The sequence below is a fragment of the Aythya marila genome, assembly GCF_965140915.1.
Source record: "Aythya marila genome assembly, chromosome: 5".
NCBI lineage: Eukaryota > Metazoa > Chordata > Aves > Anseriformes > Anatidae > Aythya > Aythya marila.
The window spans coordinates 20,247,336-20,268,170 of record NC_139046.1 but is presented as its reverse complement, the minus strand read 5'-3'; the positions used below and the strand labels follow the sequence as shown (position 1 = coordinate 20,268,170).

General features: G+C 40.0%; 2 protein-coding genes across 3 annotated transcripts in view; both read left to right on the top strand.

Annotated features, from left to right (window-relative positions):
• SPTY2D1 (SPT2 chromatin protein domain containing 1) overlaps window positions 1–16,255 on the top strand; it is a 23,452-nt gene extending 7,197 nt beyond the window's left edge. The window contains exons 3-7 of one of the 2 annotated variants that reach the window (XM_082761801.1): window positions 562–2,187; window positions 2,963–3,122; window positions 3,811–3,888; window positions 5,966–6,072; window positions 16,184–16,255. In XM_082761801.1, the coding sequence (XP_082617927.1) occupies window positions 562–2,187; window positions 2,963–3,122; window positions 3,811–3,888; window positions 5,966–6,062 (1,961 nt within the window). In that variant the 3' untranslated portion in view covers window positions 6,063–6,072; window positions 16,184–16,255. Of the gene's footprint in view, window positions 1–561; window positions 2,188–2,962; window positions 3,123–3,810; window positions 3,889–5,965; window positions 9,295–16,183 lie in introns of those variants that run through there. The other variant, XM_082761800.1, reaches the window with a different exon arrangement.
• Window positions 15,025–20,835, top strand: part of UEVLD (UEV and lactate/malate dehyrogenase domains) — a gene marked incomplete at its 3' end in the record, with an annotated part of 11,883 nt that continues 6,072 nt past the window's right edge. The window contains exons 1-6 of the mRNA XM_082761802.1: window positions 15,025–15,072; window positions 16,184–16,268; window positions 16,845–16,907; window positions 17,837–18,000; window positions 19,022–19,157; window positions 20,499–20,623. Of these exons, the coding sequence (XP_082617928.1) occupies window positions 15,031–15,072; window positions 16,184–16,268; window positions 16,845–16,907; window positions 17,837–18,000; window positions 19,022–19,157; window positions 20,499–20,623 (615 nt within the window). The 5' untranslated portion in view covers window positions 15,025–15,030. The remainder of the gene's footprint in view (window positions 15,073–16,183; window positions 16,269–16,844; window positions 16,908–17,836; window positions 18,001–19,021; window positions 19,158–20,498; window positions 20,624–20,835) is intronic.

The window sequence follows — 20,835 nt, the reverse complement described above, 5'->3', positions numbered from 1 at the left end:
GATCTGCTGACAAGACACTTAAGATAAAGAGCATATGCTTAAACAGATGCAGTGACCTGCAGCTTGCTCATCTGTCTGGCTGCTTCCCTCCCTCTCCTACACCTCAGCCTACTTTCCAGTTCTTGTTCCCACACCCCAGTATTCATCCCTCCCTTTCCCCACCTTCACTTAAAAATGGTATTAAATTTTGTACACTCAAAATTCTTTTACTCAATCTTAGAACTCCTTCCCTTTCACCAGAGATCCCATATGTCCTGTGCCTTTTTACACAGTAAGTCTCCTTAGTTTGTATAGCATTTGACAGTGGCTTCTGTTGAATCACGTCAGCCGGTTTTGTAATAGCAGTAGTTGGGCATAATTATTCACCTTTGTTTGTACAAGTACCTGATTCAGGTGGATCAGGCTGCCCTGTTGGCAGACCTGGATCACTTTCCAGTCTGTTGTGAATAGCTGTTAGCCAGATATCCCTAAGCTATTGTCTTAAATGGTTTATCAGTTGGAAAAAAACTGAAATAAACAGTAGTGCTTTTGCTTAACTTTCTCCTGATTTTCTTTTTACAGCATTGGAAGAAAAAAGAAAGAAAGAACAACTTTTGGCCAAACGTATTGAACTGAAACATGACAGGAAGGCACGAGCTATGGCCTCACGAACAAAGGATAACTTTTATGGCTATAATGGCATTCCTGTTGAAGAGAAGTCTAAAAAGAGGAGGACTTGTGAGAACGTTGCTCAGGCTCCAGAGGCTGAGTATGCATCAGAAGATGAAGCTGAGCAACTTGAATATGCTCAAACGGAATCTGAGCACGAGCAAGAGGAATATGATGAGAAACCATCCAAAGCTGCTCTAAAACCAAAGGCACCTCCCAAAAGTGCACCAGCACCTCTAAACTTTACAGATCTTCTGAGGCTTGCTGAAAAAAAACAATATGAACCAGTAGAAATAAAAGTAGTGAAAAAGATAGAAGAAAGACCCAGAACAGCAGAAGAATTGAGAGAGAGGGAGTATTTGGAACGCAAAAACAAAAGAGTAGAAATGCAGAAAAAGAAAAATGAGAAGGAGATGAAGAATACGGGAATATCTGGTTCTTCAAAAAAAGTGACTTCTCTGAAAGAATGTGGAAATGCAAAACTTAGTAAAAGCTCAGTAGATAAACATTCCTCTCCAAAAGGCAGCCTTTCTTCTATGAGCGGTACTGATAAGAAATCCAAAGCACCAGCATTGAATGAAAAACACTCCCGGTCATCATCTTCCAGACCGAGCCAAATGGAAAAAGTAAAAACCTCTCAAAACGGTTCCTTAAAAAGTTCTACTGGTAGCAGTCATAGTAAATTACCTGTCAATGGCATAGGAAAGTCTGGCTCAAGCTTTCCTGTGCAGTCCTCAAAACCATTGGCCAACGGCGCTCAGAGGCTACCCTCTGCTAAAGAATCCAGCCTGAAAAGGCCTGCCCAGGCGAAAATGGGAAATGCCACAGCCCTCCAACACGACGTCAACTCCAGCGCAAAGCGAGCCAGCAGCAGCTTAGGAAAAGGAGGACCTGGGCATCCAGGTGGCAGTTCAAGTGTAGGACCAGGGCGATCAGGCAGCAATTCTGGTGTGGGACCGGGCAGGCCGGGGAGTGGTTCAAGCCCAGGACCTCGGCGGCTGGGCAGCAGCTCAGCTGCAGGACCAGGAAGGCCAGGTGGCAGCTCAGGCATGGGACCTGGAAGGCCGGGTGGCAGCTCAGGCACGGCCCTTGGGCGACCAGGGAGCAGCTCAGGTGCTGGACTGGGACGGCCAGGCGGCAGCGTGGGCAGCGGGCCAGGAAGGCCGGGCAGCAGCACAAACACAGGACCTGGGCGGCCGGGCAGCGGCACAGGAACAGGACCAGGAAGGCCGGGAGTCGGCCCCAGCACAGGACCTGGGCGGCCGGGCAGCGGCTTGGGCACCGGACCAGGAAGGCCAGGGGTCAGCCCGAGCACAGGACCTGGGCGCCCAGGCAGCAGCTCGGGAACAGGACCAGGAAGGCCGGGAGTAGGCCCAAACCCAGCACCTGGGCGACCGGGCTTGGGTACAGCTGTAAAGCCTAAGTGTACTGTTGTGTCAGAAACGATTTCTTCTAAAAACCTAGTCACAAGGCCTAGCAACGGACAGATAAATGGAATGAGACCTCTACAAGGGCATAGACCCATGTTTCGTTCACAAGGTATGAAGTTCCATAGCAAATAAGTTTTTAACTTTATTTGTTCCGTATTTTTGATAAGTCGGAGTTGAGGTCACTGGGGGTCTTTGACAGTTGTAGATGCAATAAGGAAGACTTGCACAAAATAACATTTGTCTTTTAAAGAGTGTACGTAACAGTGGAATACTTCTTTTTGCTTTGCAACTTGTTTTCACCCCTTCTTATATACCTTGAAAGGAGGGCCCGGGCTGTAAGGTCTTGATGAAAGAAAGCTAAGCAACCTGTGATGGATGGTGGGATATGGATGGTTTTAAAGGAAAAGAATTAAAGGATTCACTTCCTGCATTGCTCAATTATTCTTAGCCTTTAAAAATTTAGTAAATAAGATATTTTAAATAACAGATGCTTAAAGCAGCACATGGAAACTGAAACACAGCAAACCTGCAACTGTTAGTTGAGTGCTTGGGGAAATTTGCCTTATCAGTGACTAGCAGGAGCAAGCAGTATGTGCTCTAGTAGTTAGTACCAGAAAACCCTGATGAAGAGCATAGACTTCTGTCTGGTAGTTTGCTCAGGATGCAGTTGATGATACTGATAAGTAATCTTCTACTGCACAGCATAGAGGATGTACTTCCTTTCTGTGAACTTGAGAATTGCTAATTAGCTTGAGGCAGAAGTTTTCTACTTGGAAGCCCAGAGCTAATAAAATGTACGTGCCCAAAGTACAGCAAGGAGAAGTACTTTTAAGGTAATGGTATGTTAATGTTAATTCATCTTTTTTTATTCCCTTGTCATTAAGGTATTGGGAGACCACCTATTGGTTACAAAAGACAAATAGACGACGATGATGATGACGATGAATACGACTCTGAAATGGATGATTTCATTGAAGATGAAGGCGAACCCCAAGAAGAAATATCAAAGCATATTCGGGAGATATTTGGATATGACCGGAAAAGGTACAAGAAATGTAAATTTTAAGCTATTGCAAAGCAAGCAACAGAACAACAGAGATGAATATAGTTCAATGAATAAAAACATTGGAAATAAGTGAAGTGCTGATATCAAAAAATGTTTTTTTGTTTTTTTGTTTTTTTTTTTGCATTGCAGAAATTTAATGAGCATTAGAAGCCCCTTCTGTGCACAAGGAATTTTGACTTTTTACATTGCTTGCTATACTGGGGCAATAATATTTGGGGAGCAATAATATTTGATGCAAGCAGGACATAATCTATGAACAACATGGCTTCTTCAGCTTGTCACCTACCTAATCCATAGTAACTCCTTCCTATAATAAGGTGTTAAAATGCTTCCTATGGCAGTGGGTATTTGAGAATTCATGAATGTAGCTGCCTGAAAATGAACTGGTAAATGCAACAGTGTTAACAGTTCTCTAAGAGGATCTAAGGTGGCATATTTGTATGTCTAGGAACTGTTGGAAAAAGAAGACTGGTTTATTTAAATACTTTCCTCATGTCTGACTAAGGTATAAGAAAGCAAGCATTTTAAAGACTTGTAAGTTAGATTCTTTCAAACTGTTAATGAAACCATATGTGGCAAGGTAATTTTTAAAAGGATGTGAATTCATAATTGATCTGTGCATGATGGTGTTTTTCTGTGTGCTAAACACTAGTATTTAATTTCCAGATACAAAGATGAAAGTGACTATGCCTTACGTTACATGGAGAGCAGCTGGAGAGAGCAACAGAAAGAAGAAGCTAGGAGGTATGCTTGGATTTAAAATAGAAATTGGGAGATTTGTTTATTTTCTGAGTCATGGGGATATTTGCTGCTTTTTCGTAATGGAGGCAAATAAGTCTTTACATTTTTGATAGGAAAGCTTAGGTAGAAGATGAAGCTCAGCCAACCAGAGTGCCCATGGAATAGTGGGTAAAAAGTTCTGTATGTTCATTCTATACATTCAATGCATCACAAACTTTGCTAGTAGAAATTTTACCAACTTAGTCCAAAAAGTCTTCCTGCAAATACTTTGAATTCTGACTGAAATGACAAACCCTTCAATTTGTCCCAGACATGTTTTTTTTTGCTAGTTCTTGAGGACTGGAAAAAGATTTGTCTTGATCTATATACATGTGGTTTTTGTGCGCATGAATATATAAAGAACGCTCTGACACACATCTGTAATCAACAATTTCAAAAAAGAAGATTAGGCTTTCTTATTGGTTTTGGCCTATAGACATGTGCAATTCTTAAATAGCTATTACAAAACTTGGCATTCAAAAACTGATCCTTTTTGTTTTTTTTTCCATGCCTGGTGGAAGATGTCTGCAGTGCCATTACCAAAGTTTTGTAAATGTTATGGAAGTTTTTTTTATAGCTAATGGAAAATACTGGAAATATACAGTCAAAATTCTTTTGTTTTAAGTTTTTTATATTTTTCATGGGGTGCCTCAAGTACTGTAAACTTGCATCTTTTTAAAGTTATAGTCAGTGTCCTTATTCGTTCCTACTCTTACAAATAGCTGCAGCTCATGCAAAGCTGTAGTCTTTTAAATGGAGAAATAACTGGAATTTTACAGTGATACTGCTATTTACTGAATTCTGTGTTGAAGACCTAGAGTGAGGTTCTGCAAAGCTTAGTGCCTCACTAACTTTTAACTACACGTGCTAACGTAAAAGAAGAAATGAGGAATCTGAGTAAAACAGTAACTATTTCCTGTCCTTGGCTATTTTTCACTGAGTTTGGTTAAACGTTTAACCTTTGACCTGAGGAGCTTTTTTTCTAATCAAACAAGCCCACTAAAATTACTAAATTCTAAGCTGAAATGGAAAATGATGCTTCAAGCCAGAGATTGATCGCACAGATTCTTGTTGTTTGCTCTCTTAATCTGGATTCTGCAGTTTCCTGCATTCATTGACTTCCCTCTGCTTCTTTAGGCATAACATCCTTTTTAGAGCCTGTTCTGGAGCAGTTACCCCAGAGCAACTGAATGATGACAGATGGTCAAGTAGTTGACCCTGATATATTTTGGTACAAACTGCCTTATGCTGCTTCACATTGAGCTGTGGATACTCAAAGGCTCTGAGTAGGCCTGCAAACCAGGCAGGGACTGATCACAAAACAGTAGCTCTGTGGCACCCATTGCTAGTATCATACCGGCAAGATTATCCATTGAGGAGGAGGTCAGTGACCGCAGATACTGTTCTCAGTATCTCTTTCAACATACTGACTTCTAGGAAGTTGAAGGAACTGCACAAGGACATAGCCAGAACATGCTCTGTTCAGCAGCATCTCTTCCCTCTGCCTGCTCCTGAGTCCAGGCAGCTAGCTGGACTGAGGGTAAGGCAGTGTCATTCATGGAGATGCCTCAAGTCAGGAAGTTGCCACGAAATCTCTTGCTTGTTTGACAGATCCGCTCTCAGTCTTGCCAGTGAAAAAGGTGTAGGCGGACCTCAGAAAAGCTGATCTGAGTCAGTTCTGATATGAATTGCATGTAAGAGTTACTTTGGCAAGAATTGATGGATGTTTCAGCAGCTTCTTGTCAAAAAAGAATGACCTTTCTTAGCCAAACTTTTTTTTATAATGGTAATTTCTTTGAAGAAAACTTTATTTACCTTCAAAAGATTTGGTTCTGCTCTAATGATGAGACTTTTGGGGGTATATTCTTTCTTTTCTTAAACTGTATTCTTACTGTAATTGAAGAAAACTTACAATTGTTGAACTGATCTAAATTTTTGTTGCTCAAATCAGTTGTAATTTAGAATTTCTTTTCTTGGGGGAGAAGACAAATTGCGTGTTTCTTGAGTAGCAGTTTGTAAAGGCTTTCAACTTATTTGGCAGCTTGAGACTCGGTGTTCAGGAAGACCTAGAAGAATTGAGACGGGAAGAGGAAGAACTAAAACGCAAGAGACAGTCTAAGAAGCTGAGGACACGTTAACTGACTTATGGTGTTGACTTCTTTCATTTTTCTGCTACCCTCTGCCTTCATACATCTCTTATTCTACTTCAGTTTCCATTTGCTTGTTAGAGGGCAAAAGAATATGTTAAAGGGATGAAAGAACTGAAAAATAAAGGCTTTAGTTTGACTTAAATAAGATATTTATTTTTAATACTGCCAGGGTTGATTTTTTTCTATGAAGAAATTAATGCACTAATGCATATTATTAAGTAGAAGAAAATTAATTTCCATAGATGAAATCAGTTCAAGATGCCAGCAGAAATATTGACTAGCTATGCACTGACTTGGAACTGTGTGGGCCCATATACAAGTAAACCAATTTTGCATTCACTTGAAAGGAAGGTATAGCATTCTTGTTCCCTGATTATTATTTTTTTTTGAGATGTAGAGAAATTGCTTTATATCCTGCTTTGTTTCCTGAGTTGGGCCTCAAAGTATTGAAACGTTATCTTCTGTACAGAAGCGGCTTGGGTGTAAATTCAGCCATTGCCACAAATGTTCAAAGCAATAAAGTGCTTTATACTTTCTGATGACCCATAAACAATAACTAAACTAGCACCCTCTTATTTCTGAACAGGAAAGTGCACGTCACTTGCAAAAATTGCACAGTTATGGTTGCAACCCAAAGGTTAGGCTGGCTTTTGCTGTGTCTGGAATTTCAATGCCAATCAAATTCAGTATGATAAATACACATCCCGAAAATAGGAATTTCTAGTGTTCGTATGTAACCTGTGCTTTTGTGCTCAAGCACATGCTTAGGAGTTCCCTTCCTTCCCTGTCAATCTTTACGTTTGTCTAACAGCTTCCGCTGCTTTTACAAGTTGTGTGCAGTGCTTGTGTTTTTTTCTTGCATTAAGCATCAGGTGTGTTTAGTGATTTGAAATGTGGAGTAGTTATTTATCTAATCAGGTTTGCTATTTGGAAAGCATATTTCCAAAGTATTTTCAGCTCTCTGAAATTAGTAACTTCATATCAACTAGTGAGTCCTTCTGAGTAACTTAATCGAGCCAAAAATCTAAAATGCATGTCAGGAGAGTTTGTTCTGTTACCTAATGCCCATATTTGCACATTATTTCTAGCTATGCACTCAAAGATTAACTGAATTTGTTTACCATCAACACCGGGTTCATTTAAATCAATAGGGGTTGTATTTGAGAGTCTGAAGCTCAAACCTGGTGTTGCAGCTACTTTGATTCCCATGGCTGCCCTTTGAAAGCTCACCAGTATCACCACTCAGCTTTGCCGCGAGCTCCAAGACTTCATTGATAAAAACCTCCAGCTTTAGCTGCTGAGGCTATGTTCTAATACCAGAAGTATTTAGAAAAGTGTGAAAAGGGTTTGGGGTGTAAGTTGGAGGAAAAAAAAAAAAAAGGAAAAAGGAAAAATCAATGAGTAGAAAAATAATGAGGGAGCCTTTCCTACCAGAGCACTGTTTGTGTTCTTCCTGGAAAGAGTTCAGACAGCAACCCATAAGGAACAATCTTGGAAGCTGCTGAAGTTTACACATCTGACTCTTAATGAGAGAAAAAACAATTTGCCTTTTTTAAGACATTTTCTGTTGATGGTGTAGCATTTCACTGCCTTAGCAAAACACTGACATAAGCTATTGGGATGGATTCTATAAACTAATTCAGTATTAACTGTCAGGGAGCCCAGATGATAACCATCATTGCTCCTCTGTATTTTTTTTAACTAACAAAAATTGTTTCTCAGTGTATACACTTGAGACCATTCAAGATAGTGTAATCTCAGTGCTTGTCTAAAAGTGTGTTGTATTCACTCTGCTTAATGGGACCATCTGAAATTTCCTGTTGTAGCTCCTAGAATTACCCAAACGTGGCAATGACCTCTGGGACCATCATCAAGTTGTGTTTTTTTTTTTTTTTTTTTTTTTGTGGTCTCTTAGTTTTGTTTGTTTGTTATTGTGTTGGTTTTTTTATTCTATTCTTTTTAGCTGGAGAAAGGCTCTAGGTCTGTCAACCCAGACAACTCTTATCAGTTGCAAGCAATTTCCTGCCTGGTTGGAAAAAGTCTTGTGTGAAGCAAAAGAACTATAGTGATTCAGAATTGGTTCAGTTTGGAATTAAATCTGCATTTCAGATAAATATAGGTTAAATAAATCCTGATTATTTCATCACTTTGTACACAGTTAAATTTCCTAATCTGTAAAGCACTTTGTCATTGGTCTTTTTAGATGGTGACTGGAATGTACTCTGCTCTGCCAGCCTCCCTAAGACACTGTATAACTTTTCTTCGCACAATAATAATTGCTTAATTTTGTTTGTTTCATATGAAAAATTATTTAAGGACACGTTTGTAATTTTACAATCAAGAAGTACTTTCTCATAATTGGCATGGGATACTAATGCTTCTCAAATTTTGTACAATGTTTGGGTTTTAATGTTTGCATTTGCTGCATCTTTGTAAATCGTCTAGGAAGGACCTTGTATCCAAAAACATGTTTGCTGATTTCCGGATTAATATTATTAATCTAATGAGTACTTCGGTACTCATCCAAAGTGCATCAGAATTTGAAGTTAAGAAAACCTGAAAGAATGCTTATATTGGTTTATGAAGATCTAATGATTTAATTGTATGTAATGAAATTCTGGTTTGGTTTTTAGATTTTAATTCACTGTTTGACAATGTGCCTTTTATACTAAATTGTGTCAAAAAATAATGAATGTAGGAGTATAAAAAGGTTGGTCAGTTTCTGCTATCTCAGATTCTATATCCTTAAACTTGATAGTGTGAAATGGTGACATACTTTGCATAAAACCCTTCCAGGTCTGGCTTTGATTGCACAATTACAGTAGCTACTTCTTTACTGATAACGCTAAATCAAATGAAGGGCACTTTCTATTGATGACTACTTTTTGAAAATGTCTTGTATTTACACTTGAGCTGTGTTTCACTTTACAGCGGTCTTTTTGGAGGCCAGGGTTTTGCATATCACAGGAAGCCTTACTGTGCAACTCTGTGCTGTGCATAAAATAAAAATCTTTCAAGAAGTATATGAGATCTCTATGGAAATCTGGATTTATTTTTGTGTAAAGCCCAAAATATTGTCCAGGAAAACTAATTTTCTATTTTTTTTGCATTTTGTAACATAATCTAGTAGCTGATGCATATTTCTAGATATAGCGTGCATATTTCTGGAGACCAAAACATGTCAGAAAGAAAATAAATATATGCAGAGACTGGTGTTTAAGTTGTGATGAATGTACTTCTATTTATTTTGGTGAGTGGGTGTGATGCAATATTAAAGTGTTAGTGTGTAAATAAGGGTGCTTCTAGTTTTAGCCAATGGTTTTCTTTGGGGATATCAGTTGTGCACAATGTCTTTTTACACAATGTGACAAATCAGGTTTAAAAACGTACATAGCTTAACTGTTTTCTGGTGCTGTCAAGAAAGTGTATACTTTTGCACACACCAAATGCATATAAAACTTTTGCAGAGTATGTATACAATAAATTACAGGCATTAAACATTTCACTGCTATTTTTCAGTGGTTTCCTTTATGGAAGACTTTTCAGATTGTTTTCTGCTGTTTTCCTCAGAGGTGTCACATAAAACAGCATTAGGCTGAATGTTCTCCAAGAAAAATTCTTCTCTTGTTCTCATGCAGCCAGCAAGAATGTATGAAAAATTGATGGAGTCGCTTAACACTCAGAAAAGAGCTGAAATTCATTGCTGTCTCCTACAGTTTAGTCTTCTAACCTAATTTATATTTGAAGGAAGGAACATGCATTTCAGAATGGGAATATAAACAAGCATACAAGCTGCCTTTCATCTCTTCCAACGGGAGTACGGTGTTTCATCCTGCAGTTTCATAAGCAGCATCCTTCTCAGATTCTTCTATTCCCATGTGAGAAACCTGAACCTCCTCTACTGTTCTCTGCTGTGCAACTGTTTACTGCTTTGACAGTTGGAGGTAACTAACAATGATAGTTCTAATTAGCTAGCACTGTGAACTACTTCCAAATAGATAAATGAATACCCATCATCAAATTGAGCCCATCTGCCCCTCTTTCCTTGAAAAGGGAACACCTGCACACTGTTGTGCTTAAAATATATATATATATATATATATATATATGTATGTGCATATATAAAGTCACTTAGCATTTGATTGGTGCCCAACCAGTGCTCTGCTTTGCAAGCATGAAATCCTAGCCTGTTTGGTCTTACCTTGTATGGAATCCCCCTGAGATTTTTCATGCACCTTCCTAGTTCTAATCAGTCATTATTTTAAAGCAAATATATTCTGTTCAGGCAGATGGAAATTTTACATTGAGTTGTCTTAATCTGGCCAATAAAGCTATACCTCTCTGGAAGCAACAAAAGTATTTTATTCAGATTAAAATAATAATAATAAATAATAAATAATAAAAAAAACTGAGGGCAGTTTTTAGTTTTAATTTTAAATAATATTTTAATTCCATAAGGCAGAACTGTGATTTAGTCATCCAATAAATGTTCTTTTACCTACTAGTTTAAATGCACATGGAAACATTTATTTTTCCACGAAACTAGGAATCCAAAAAAATTCTGACATACCATGGTTAACGTACTTTGTGGGATTAAACTAAAAACAGAAGAGGTTTCTGAGGTAATAATACATATCCCTAATTTAGTTCTAATCTCGCTGCTTGCAGTTAATGAGTGCTTTTCCCAAACCAGCTGATGCCTAATTTCCTTTGGGATTTTCTCTATTCAAATGCAAGGTTTTTGTGAGTCTTCGTTTTTACCTATATCCTTTTCCCTGCATTGGCAGATTTTTATTTTTTATTTTTTTTACCTTGGATGTAACATCTGCCCACCTTCTCTGTGTTACTAAGTTGAGAAAAGGCTCATCTGATGTCATCCCCTATCATACCATGCGTGAATGCAGCAACTGACAACTTAAAGAGAATTAAGAGCTTTGGTTTTGTTCCTTTTTCCTTAGTAAAGGCATGGGCTTGCTTCTGACTGGAAAATACTTAATGAGGACAGTGTTGCAGGTTTTATAATGTCCTCAGAATAAGAGTGTATATGTAATCATGCTGAGAATACGAGGATGTTTTTCAGTGCCTTGGCTATACTCGTCAACATTTTAACCTCTTTTGTGGACTTATTTATGGAAAGGTAACTAGCTTCCTTGAAGGATGCAACAAAGGATTTATAATGGTTGCTCTGAGTTTGTCAACTCCCTGTCACAATAATTCTCCCTGCCAGCTTCTTTTTTGGTCTCAGCATATTCAGTTCTTGTTCTGACAAAGTGGTGTATATGTTAGCAGTACACCTATTGGTTGACCTGCTGCCCTGAAACTGATAAAGGACTCTGCTTATAATTGCTTTTTGTACAGGAGAGGCACTAACAGGAGGCAAACTGCTCTATCCAGGTCTTTATTTTTATGGAGTGTGCAGGAATTTTGTTCCTGAGACCTCTATGGGGGTGTAAAATACGACTGTCACTGATGTATAGACAGCCTGGTCATGCAAGGTGAATCTTCAGAGTTCAGGCAGAGCGACGCACTCGTTAACAGCCCTCTTCCCCCAGCCACAGTGTGCAAACCAGCAAACCCCTTATTCATATCACCTCTGTTTATGTGCTGTGTGTACAAAGGGAAGGCAGCATGCAGGAAAAATGAACCGTTTTGTGGAAGACTGATCGATGCCTCGTGCAGTTGGCAAAGAAGTCTGAAGTTGTGTGAAACTGCTGGTTAAAATACAGTCTTGGCTGGATTGTGCTTTTAAACTGACAGATAATGGAACAGTGATAAAATGAGCTAGTCATCGTATGGATTGTGCTCAGATCACATGGTTGTCCAGAACAAAGGTGAACGGTGAGATAAATGATGATTTTACCTGTGATATGTCCAGAGCTAAAGCCAGTTTGATGGGTTTTGTGCGGAAGCTGTTCCCCTGCCACTTGCAGTGTACTTAGTCTTCATTTATTCCCAGACCTTCAGTATCTGGGATGATCACAGAAGTATACTTCAGAAGTGGAAAATATTGCACATGGCATGTAGCTTCTGTAACTTTAATTTCTGTTCCATTACTCTTAATTTGGACAGCTCATTATTGCATGATTTTCTCCACTGGAGAAAGGTTCCTGACAACTTTTTCCTTTGGCTTTGCTCAAAGGTAGCACAGAAATAGAGAATGCCCAAGGTTAACCAGAAGATTAAGGCCAGTGTCTGAAGTATGACATTTTAGGACACAGAAGATGATGCCATTTTCCTCTTGTGTAAAACTGAATAAAATTCACAGGCCACATGCAGTACAACTAGCTCCATGTTCCAGGAGCCTCTCATTTTATTTTGCTCTCTCCCTCAGCACCTGTGAAACCACAGCTTATTTTCTGTCTAACCGGCCATGTCTTCTATCAAGTCTCAAAGAAAATATCTCAGTATTATACACTTAGTGCTGACAAAGTGCTGTTTTTGAATACACAGGGCAAGCTTTTATGGAGATAGGAGCTCTTAATTTATTAAGTTTGATATATTGGGTGCCTGCTCAATAAATACCAGTTTAAGGAAGTTGCTGAAGCTTGATTGGTAGTAATATATGCAAAATGCTACGGGCACACTTAGAAGAACACAGTATTACCAGTCCCGCTGGCTTTACCAGATGATTTGTGTTTAAAGTAAATGTGCATGTGAAAGCTTTTCTAGAGCAGAGACAGTGCTGGATAATTTAAGAGCACTGTGGTGGAGACTTGCATATGAGCTGCTGGGCAGGCAGATACCATTTACTGTCTTGAAACCACCCACATATGGCTTCAAGATGGGGCTAAGGCAAGGTGTGTTTATCTTCAGAACTGCTTTTACCAGAACACCCCTGCTGCTCTTGGAGCTATCAGTAGCTCTCCAGCTGGCCACATTCAACCTCACTATCCCCAGCACTTCTGGCCTGTGTCATACTTAAGCTGACTGCAGTGAGGGTGTACGCATACAGCAATGAAGCCAATAACCTGCAGAAAACATCTCTAGGAATGGCAATTATACTGCTAGCTTTCTTTTTGCTTAATACAGTGGGAGGTGCTGGGTTAGGGAAGTCAGGAGCTAGCTTCCAAAGCTGAAATACACAAGGGAATTTCAGTAATGAAAAGGTAGAAATCAAGTCTTTAACCTGTGCAACCTGGTATAACTACTGATTTAAATGAAAACTATAATTTTCATCAGATCAGGTTGGGCTTATAATAAGACTCTGCCACCTTTTGGAGAAGTATTTTTCTTAAGCTGCCTCTCTGGGCAACTTTCCGCTCTGTATGTCAAGATGTACTTTTGGAAATGGCAACCTGTGAGATGATGTGAGGGAGGAACTGCTGGAGGGTGGTGTGTGGGGTAGCAAGGCCATTATCTGTGTGGGCAGAACACCAGCTTGCTAGGAAGATATTTAATCACCACAAGATTAGCTGGCAGTAGGATATGTAATTCAATATGGAGTTATTCCTTGCATATTATGTGTAGAGCAGATTTTGAGTCAGAAGGCACAGGCACTGTTCTGAATTTAAAGCAGAGTTCAAACAGTGAATATCAAGCAATCTGGCCTTGTAGTTTGGGTGCATGCTTAGTCAGGGATGACCTGTAAGCCTCATGGCAATGGTGTACTCCTAAGCCTTGAGATGACAGTGGTGTATCACTACCAATGGTATATAGTTACTGTTCCAGTTTCTACAATTATTTTGGCTATATTGCACGAAGTGTTACCAAGTGTCTAACCAAATTTCAGTCACTAAGTGTCTAATACTACGTATCTTTCAGATTTGCCTAGTTGTCTTTACTGTGAAATATAAAGAAATTAAAAAATGAAATTTTTGAGACATTTTGAGACAAAAAATTTGAAAGGATCTTATTCTAATGTTCATGCAGGTCATTCTGTAACAGCTCATCTTGGGATTCACCATATTTCACCCTTCAGAAAAGTACACAGCCTTCAAGTCTGTGAGGCTGTAGTAAAGGTAACTGTTGTATACATCCCAGTCCAGAGTTCTCAGGTCACGATTCATCCTGCCACAAAACCCAAGTGGCCAAGGATATGTAAAAAGTGAGCCTCTCACTTTTTAGAGAGGCTCTTTACCATAGCATTTTTGTAGGGCTTGGGGACTTGCTTGCTGCTGCCATTTTGTGCATTTTGTCCTTCAGTTGCTCTCCTGCAGGTTGGCAGCTTCTGCACAAACGCAGGCTTTGGGAAAGGGCAGGACTGACCGAAGTGAGACCGCTAGGCAGGAGGAAAGGCTGTCCTCCCTATAACTCCTCTTCAAAGAGTTGGACATCCTACCTACACGTATGACTTGCCACGTGTCTCAGTGTTTTACTGATGGGAGCAGCCAAAAAGGCAGCCCAGTTGTAATGGGAAAAATATTGACAGAGAAAGAAATGTGCTTAAAAAAACATACAGAAGATAATGTCTGCTGCCCTGGGAACTTGGAGCATCCCTGAGGAGCACAGTCCTTGAGGTGCAGCTGGATAACTCAGACATGCTGAGATACCCTTAATAAGCACAAAACTTCCCTTACTTACCACCAGGAAAAAACAGCAATTTGTCTGGGAAAAGTGAAAAATCAGTCTGGGAAGGCGAAAACTGCGAGGTGGTGTCCTACGCCCCCTTACGCCTGTATCAATGCAGAAATAACTCATCGCCTGCCCGAGGGGGAGCTTCTCTGCCAGTGGGGTCTGCACACCCCGTCCCTCGCTGACTGGTCTGCAACTGGGAGCAACTGGGTAGGTGCTGCGGCACTAACGCTTCAGAAATACTTAGAGCGAGAGATACGCACGCATACAGGCAGTCCGGAGCTAAGTACGTACCTGAGCTGCGGTGACTCACGGGGACTTGCCACAAGTCAGCTTCCAGAAGTCAGCGGCGCCCCTCAGCGGCCCTGAGGCGAGGCCGCCGCCTGCCCTCACGCGGGGCCGGGCCGGGCGGCGCTGAGGCGGCTGGGAGGCGGCAGCCGGCGCCATGGCGTTCGCGGCGGAGGAGCTGAGGAAGCAGCTGGGCAGGGTGCGGGGGGCCGCCGGGCAGCGTGGCAGGGGGCTGGGGTGGCGGGGCTCGATCGGCTCCGCAGCCCTGGGGTCGCTGCCGGGGGAGCGGGGTCGGTTTACCTGGCCGCCCTAAGGCTGTGCTGCAGGTGGCTCGGGTGTTGGTGGGGCTGGGGACGAAGTGTGGGGGCGCGCAGTGGGACTTCGGGAAGGGCTGTCAGTGTCCTGGGGGCTTGTTTGATAGCCTCTGCCTGCCATCTAGGGGCTCTTCAGGCAGGGATTTGTTTTCGTAGCATCCCCGTGAGGTAAAAACTTTTTAATTTTTGTATGAGAAACTGAGCTATGCATACTTAAACGCCAGGCTCACAACGTGAGACATTCCATATCTGATACACCTCAGAAGGACTTTGCAACCTATTTAATAGGAATACGTATTTAATAGGAAAACAACGTATTTAATAGGAATATATCTTTTGTTTTATGAATATGGGGTCAGCTGGGGAGGGATGGCTTTGGTTCACAGCCAGGTGTGTCAACACTTAGGAGAATGTGTTACATGCAGGCTGCGTGGCTGCTCCTCGCCTGTGCACCTTTGAGTTTTATGCGCTTGTCTTTGCGGCATCCCGTCAGACTGAACACCAAGAAGCTGACTAAAGGGCATTTCTTGTCCGCAGCTTTGTGTTTTCGCATGCAAAGGGGAAAATAATGGTGCTGTGTAAGCAGCTCTAGCTATGGTTCTGGTGGGGGGGTCTTACTGAGGAGCAGATGGGTTTTAGGTGCTGCTTTGTGGCAAGTCTCACAGCACAGTGAGCCCTGGCTCAGCTCCCTGTAGCGGCTGTGTGCTCACACAGACAAGGAGGAGGAGGAATGGTATGTGCAGAATGAGGTCAGAAACTGAGTTCTCGTGTTGCAACAGCAGACCCGTGATTCTTTCAAAGCTTTTTTTGGTATCAGCTGTTTAACACATTTATCTCATGCCAAAGCTATTGATAATGCTACAAGTAATTGTTTTCTGCCCCTTCTTTTGTTTCTAATTTCTCTTGGTTCCGTCTCCCTGTCTCTGGTAATGAAAGAAATGGCCTTTGAAAGGAAACTTTTTTCTGATTATTTTTTTTTTTGTCTCTGCTTTTCAGTATAAATTCAGGGACCTGACCATAGAAGAACTGAAGACTGTTAACAAGACCTACCCTAACTTCACGTTCTCCATGAACACATACAGTAAGAAGTGATACAGTTACTTTGAATGATTCTTTCTTGCCATCAATTCAGATGGTGTATAATGTGAATGTCTTCCAGGTGCATTCCTACCTTTATTCTGACTTGCAGCAAAATTCCTCTTGCTATGCGACTATTTTTGAAGAAAGCAGATGTATAAAAAACTAAGTTTAATGTGTCAATAACTGTAGAAGATTGATTTTTTAAATTTCTTTATGTGTAACAGCATTTTCCCATATCCCATGATTCTATTTAAGGAAGTTTTATGTCTTTAGCTTGTCAAATCTAGTATCTAGGTTCCTTCAGAAAGACTGAATGTTCTTATCACACCAGATTTTCAGACTAGTGATATCCTTAGTTTTACCAGCCCAGTCTTCATTAAGATTCCATTAAGGAATTACCACAAAGGAGGACAAGGCGGGGGGGAAGGAGGGAGATGATGGACAGATGGATATGACGGACAACACTTTTGTAACATTGGTGACTAGAGCAACGTATTTGATTTCTAAAGAAAAAATAGCAGTGTATGTTTGTAGTTGTAGATGGGATTGTCATAACCATTTTGATTTTTAATTTCAGCCTTCAAAGATGGATCCCAGAAAGACCTCCTGAATTTCAGTGGTACAGTTCCAGTGAAATATGGTAAGAGTAATTGAATGTAATTTCCTTACTAGTTATGAGTCTAATTATAGAATGTGCTGGGTACCGCCTCCCAACAACATACCATACTGATTGGTCATGGAGAATCTTAGAAAAACGTGTGGCTGAAGTAGTAGAGATGGCTTTTCTGCTCTGGCAGCCAGATGGGAGAAGTGGGGAAAAAGCAAGAGTGCTGCTACTCATTTCCAGCAGCCAAAATGAGTTAAGTTTGCTCCTGAATGTGTTGTAAATGAAGTGGAATGTTAAAATCAAACATGAAAACCATGCCTTTAAATTATTAGATTAAGCTGTGTTAGAATGCATATGTGAGATGAGGTACCCTTTCTCATTTTGGGTATGCTCAGGGCTAATGTACACACACTATAGGATCAAATACCCAAGAATGTGAATGAATACAAGTCTGTGTCGTGCCTTTGGGATCCTGGTATTGCTGGTGTTGGTTTCCGAACTGCAGCTTCGTTAAAGGTAGCTATAAAGGATTTTGCCTAAATTGACAGAAGCTGCTTCTGCTCCATAAACAAGTATCTTCATGCACACACAGATGTTGAAATAAGGCATTATAAGATAAGTCAATTAAATAAATAAATAAATCATATAGTGTGACAAATTTATTTGCCTAGAAAACTGGACACGTTGGTTGACAGAGAGTACCCAAGGGAAAAAAACAACAAGGAGAAAAAAAAAAACTTACGTTAATCAAGACTCAATCAATGGCATGTCAAGTTGATCCAGACAAGTCTGCTTTTGTAAAGTGGCCTAAGTAACATAAATGCTTTTGAGTGCAAAACTAGAAAGTGATTTGTCTGGCTTTTTTTCTTTGTTATTATGAAATGTGAATCATGTGCATGCACACCTGTTTTTTGTTTCTTCTCAGTGCAGAGGTTGGTAATGATTTTGTTTGTGTTGAACAGGTAATTCCTATAACATACCTATTCGTCTGTGGATTTTGGATTCTCATCCCTTTGCTCCCCCCATTTGCTTCTTGAAGCCAACTGTGAACATGGGCATTTCAGTGGGAAAGCATGTTGATGCTCATGGCAGGATTTATTTGCCCTACCTGCAAAATTGGAGCCATGTAAGAGGGGCAGCAGGGGAAGGTGTCTGGGAATGATGTCTGATGTTATACATGTATGGAGAGGGGTGGATAGGGTTTGGGGCTTTTTGTTTACACATTTAACAAACAACATAGAAATGATTATGCAAAGAGAAGCAGAATGTTAGCACCTCTTGAAATTACAGCTTTCAGCCAGTATGAGGTGATCATAAGGAAAAATGCAGTTGATTCTAAAGACAATTATTTCAGGCTGAATAAAAATGGGATTGAGTTTGTTACAAAGTATTGTAAGGCCTGTGTGGACATTTTGATGTTTTTCCCTTTGTTTCGGTGAATAATGAATAATAATAGTAGACAAATTGAGTATCCCTGGAAGGTTCAGTGGAAGTTCTGATTTTTTGGGGATGTCTTTTTTCAATAGAACTATGTGAATCATTAGAACAGAGATTCAAAAGCCAGTGCTGTTGCTAAATAACTTTATGCACCATTAAATAACTTCCTTAAATGTAACTATGTCAGGCCAGCAAAAGTGATTTAATGAACACTAGTTTTTTAAAAAGGATAGGATATATTTTCCATGATTAATAGAGAAATTCCCATGGGAATTGTTTCTATTGCTCAAACGTCTGTCTTCTTGCCTAAAGAAGAACTGAATCACCAAAGCTCTGCTCAGTTAAGCTCATCTAAGAAGGAAGCTGTCTTTCCTCTAGCTAAGATTTGCCCTGTTTATATTATTTGACGTAGTTAGATCAAAGGCTTTCATATGTCCATGGATGCTTTCAAAAACTAGTTGCACTGGTCATTTAAATTCTGTAATTCCTTTTTGTTACATTCCTTTTAAGTTGTCCTCCTGTTTGAAAAGTATCTTCTTAAAAAGTGATGCTTTTCTTTACCTTAAATCTTTCCATGTTAAAGGTGTCAATATTTATAATTTTACCAGGTTTTGTATAGCTATGGCACTTTATGAAAGTGCTCCAGTTTACAGCTGATACTGGTATGTGATAAAGCTAGTCAACTGTTTTGTCATCTTCCTGTATTTCAGCCTAAATCAACTATTGTTGGATTAATCAAGGAAATGATTGCAAAATTTGAGGAAGAGCTCCCTCTGTATTCATTGTCATCTTCTGATGCAGCCAGGCAATCAGAACTTCTCTCCTACATTGCAAAGATTACTGAAGGTGTGGATATTTTCGTATATTGGTAATGTTCTAACACATCGTACTTATTAATTATTGTACTTATTAATTTATTGTTATTACTTAATAACACAAAGATGCCTGCATAATGCTAATGTCTGAATTTTTGGTGCTTGCATGTCCACAGTTATTGGTGTTTTCTCTTAAGCGCTTCTTGGAATAGAGAGCTCAGACTCTCTTTACTTGAATACGCAGTTCATTTTGGTTATTTGCTTTTAAGCCCACTGAAAAGTGCTGCAGACTTAGCACTACTTGTTTGTAGGAAATTACTGCAAGAAAATTCATTGTGAAATCTTGTGAAAATGTGATTTTAGAATAAACAAGTTGATTTTACCCCATCACAGTCATTCACTCCCTCAGATCTCATGTGCTCACGCTCTCACATCGGCAGTCACAAGCCCTGAGACCTGTCAGCCCACAGCGACTGGGGTGCAGCACTGAGGACAAGGAGTGCTGGTGTTGAGGCTGCATTGTGTTTCTTGGGTTCTTCTCGTTCAGTGGTGGCAAGCTGATTTTGGTCTTTTGTTTTACACCCTTCAGGAGTGGATGCTCTTTGGCATCTTTTGCTTCACTGTTTTATCTCACCTATTTTAAGTCTTGGGCAAAATTCCTGCATTTCATAATTCTCATGATTTACTTATCTGGGTATTTTATGGCTCCCGTGCTGTTCTTCATCTTGACACATACTCTTCAAGTCAATCCTTTCTTTAAATGAAATCACAGATGATCATCTGTTGCAACTAGTGCAAATCCTTCCCTTTGAACCCTTTTCTGCTGTTTCGTCTGGTAATTGTGTACACAGACACATTTGTGAGCACGTGTGTATGCAATACATTTTTCAAATCAATTGATCAATCTTAATGTTTCTGTTACAAATCTGTGTGTTATACTCAGAACGGGAATTGTTGCATTACCAGTACCATTGGCTCAATGACCTCAGGTCATTGTATTTTAATCAAGCTTGATTTTGAATGTCTTTTCAAAATTTTAACTCTTTTACAGGATTTTCTGACCCTGGTATATATTCATGCCTGTAGCAGTAGCAAAGGGAGTATTGTTTCTATGGTCTTGGTGTCTAGCTGCTGCTTATTGTTATGCTCATATGTTCCATTTAGTGAGAAAACATTCCTGTTGAGAGAGGAGTGTGTGTGTGTGTTATACCTTTGGAGTTAGGATGAATTTTCCATGGTCAGACTGACCACTATTTTGAAGAAGCTTACCTAAGTTGATTTAACTGTAGCCGTGATCCTTTACAGAGCATCGATACTTGTATCGATGCAGTATGGAATAGCTCATCAGTTTGTATTTTCCTTTTAATTGTAGGAGAAACTGACACGAAATCAAAGAGTAAAACTGGTGGGGACAAAAATGGAGGGCATTTCAACAAAATTACTGTGGTTGGAGCTGGAGATCTTGGCATCGCCTGTGTGTTAGCGGTTGCAGCAAAGGTATGTAATTAATGTAAATAGCTACAGACCTGATTAATATAGAGGCTTCCAACCTAGTTCTTAGTGTCTGACACAGAACTAGCTCAGCATTTTCAATAGTTGTGTCACTGCTTATGTCATTGGCCTCTTCCCTTCAGTTAATTTATGGATGCACAGAAGCATTAGTTTCTGCTGTTTTCTCAGACAGCTTTTGTAAATACAAAGGGTTGAAT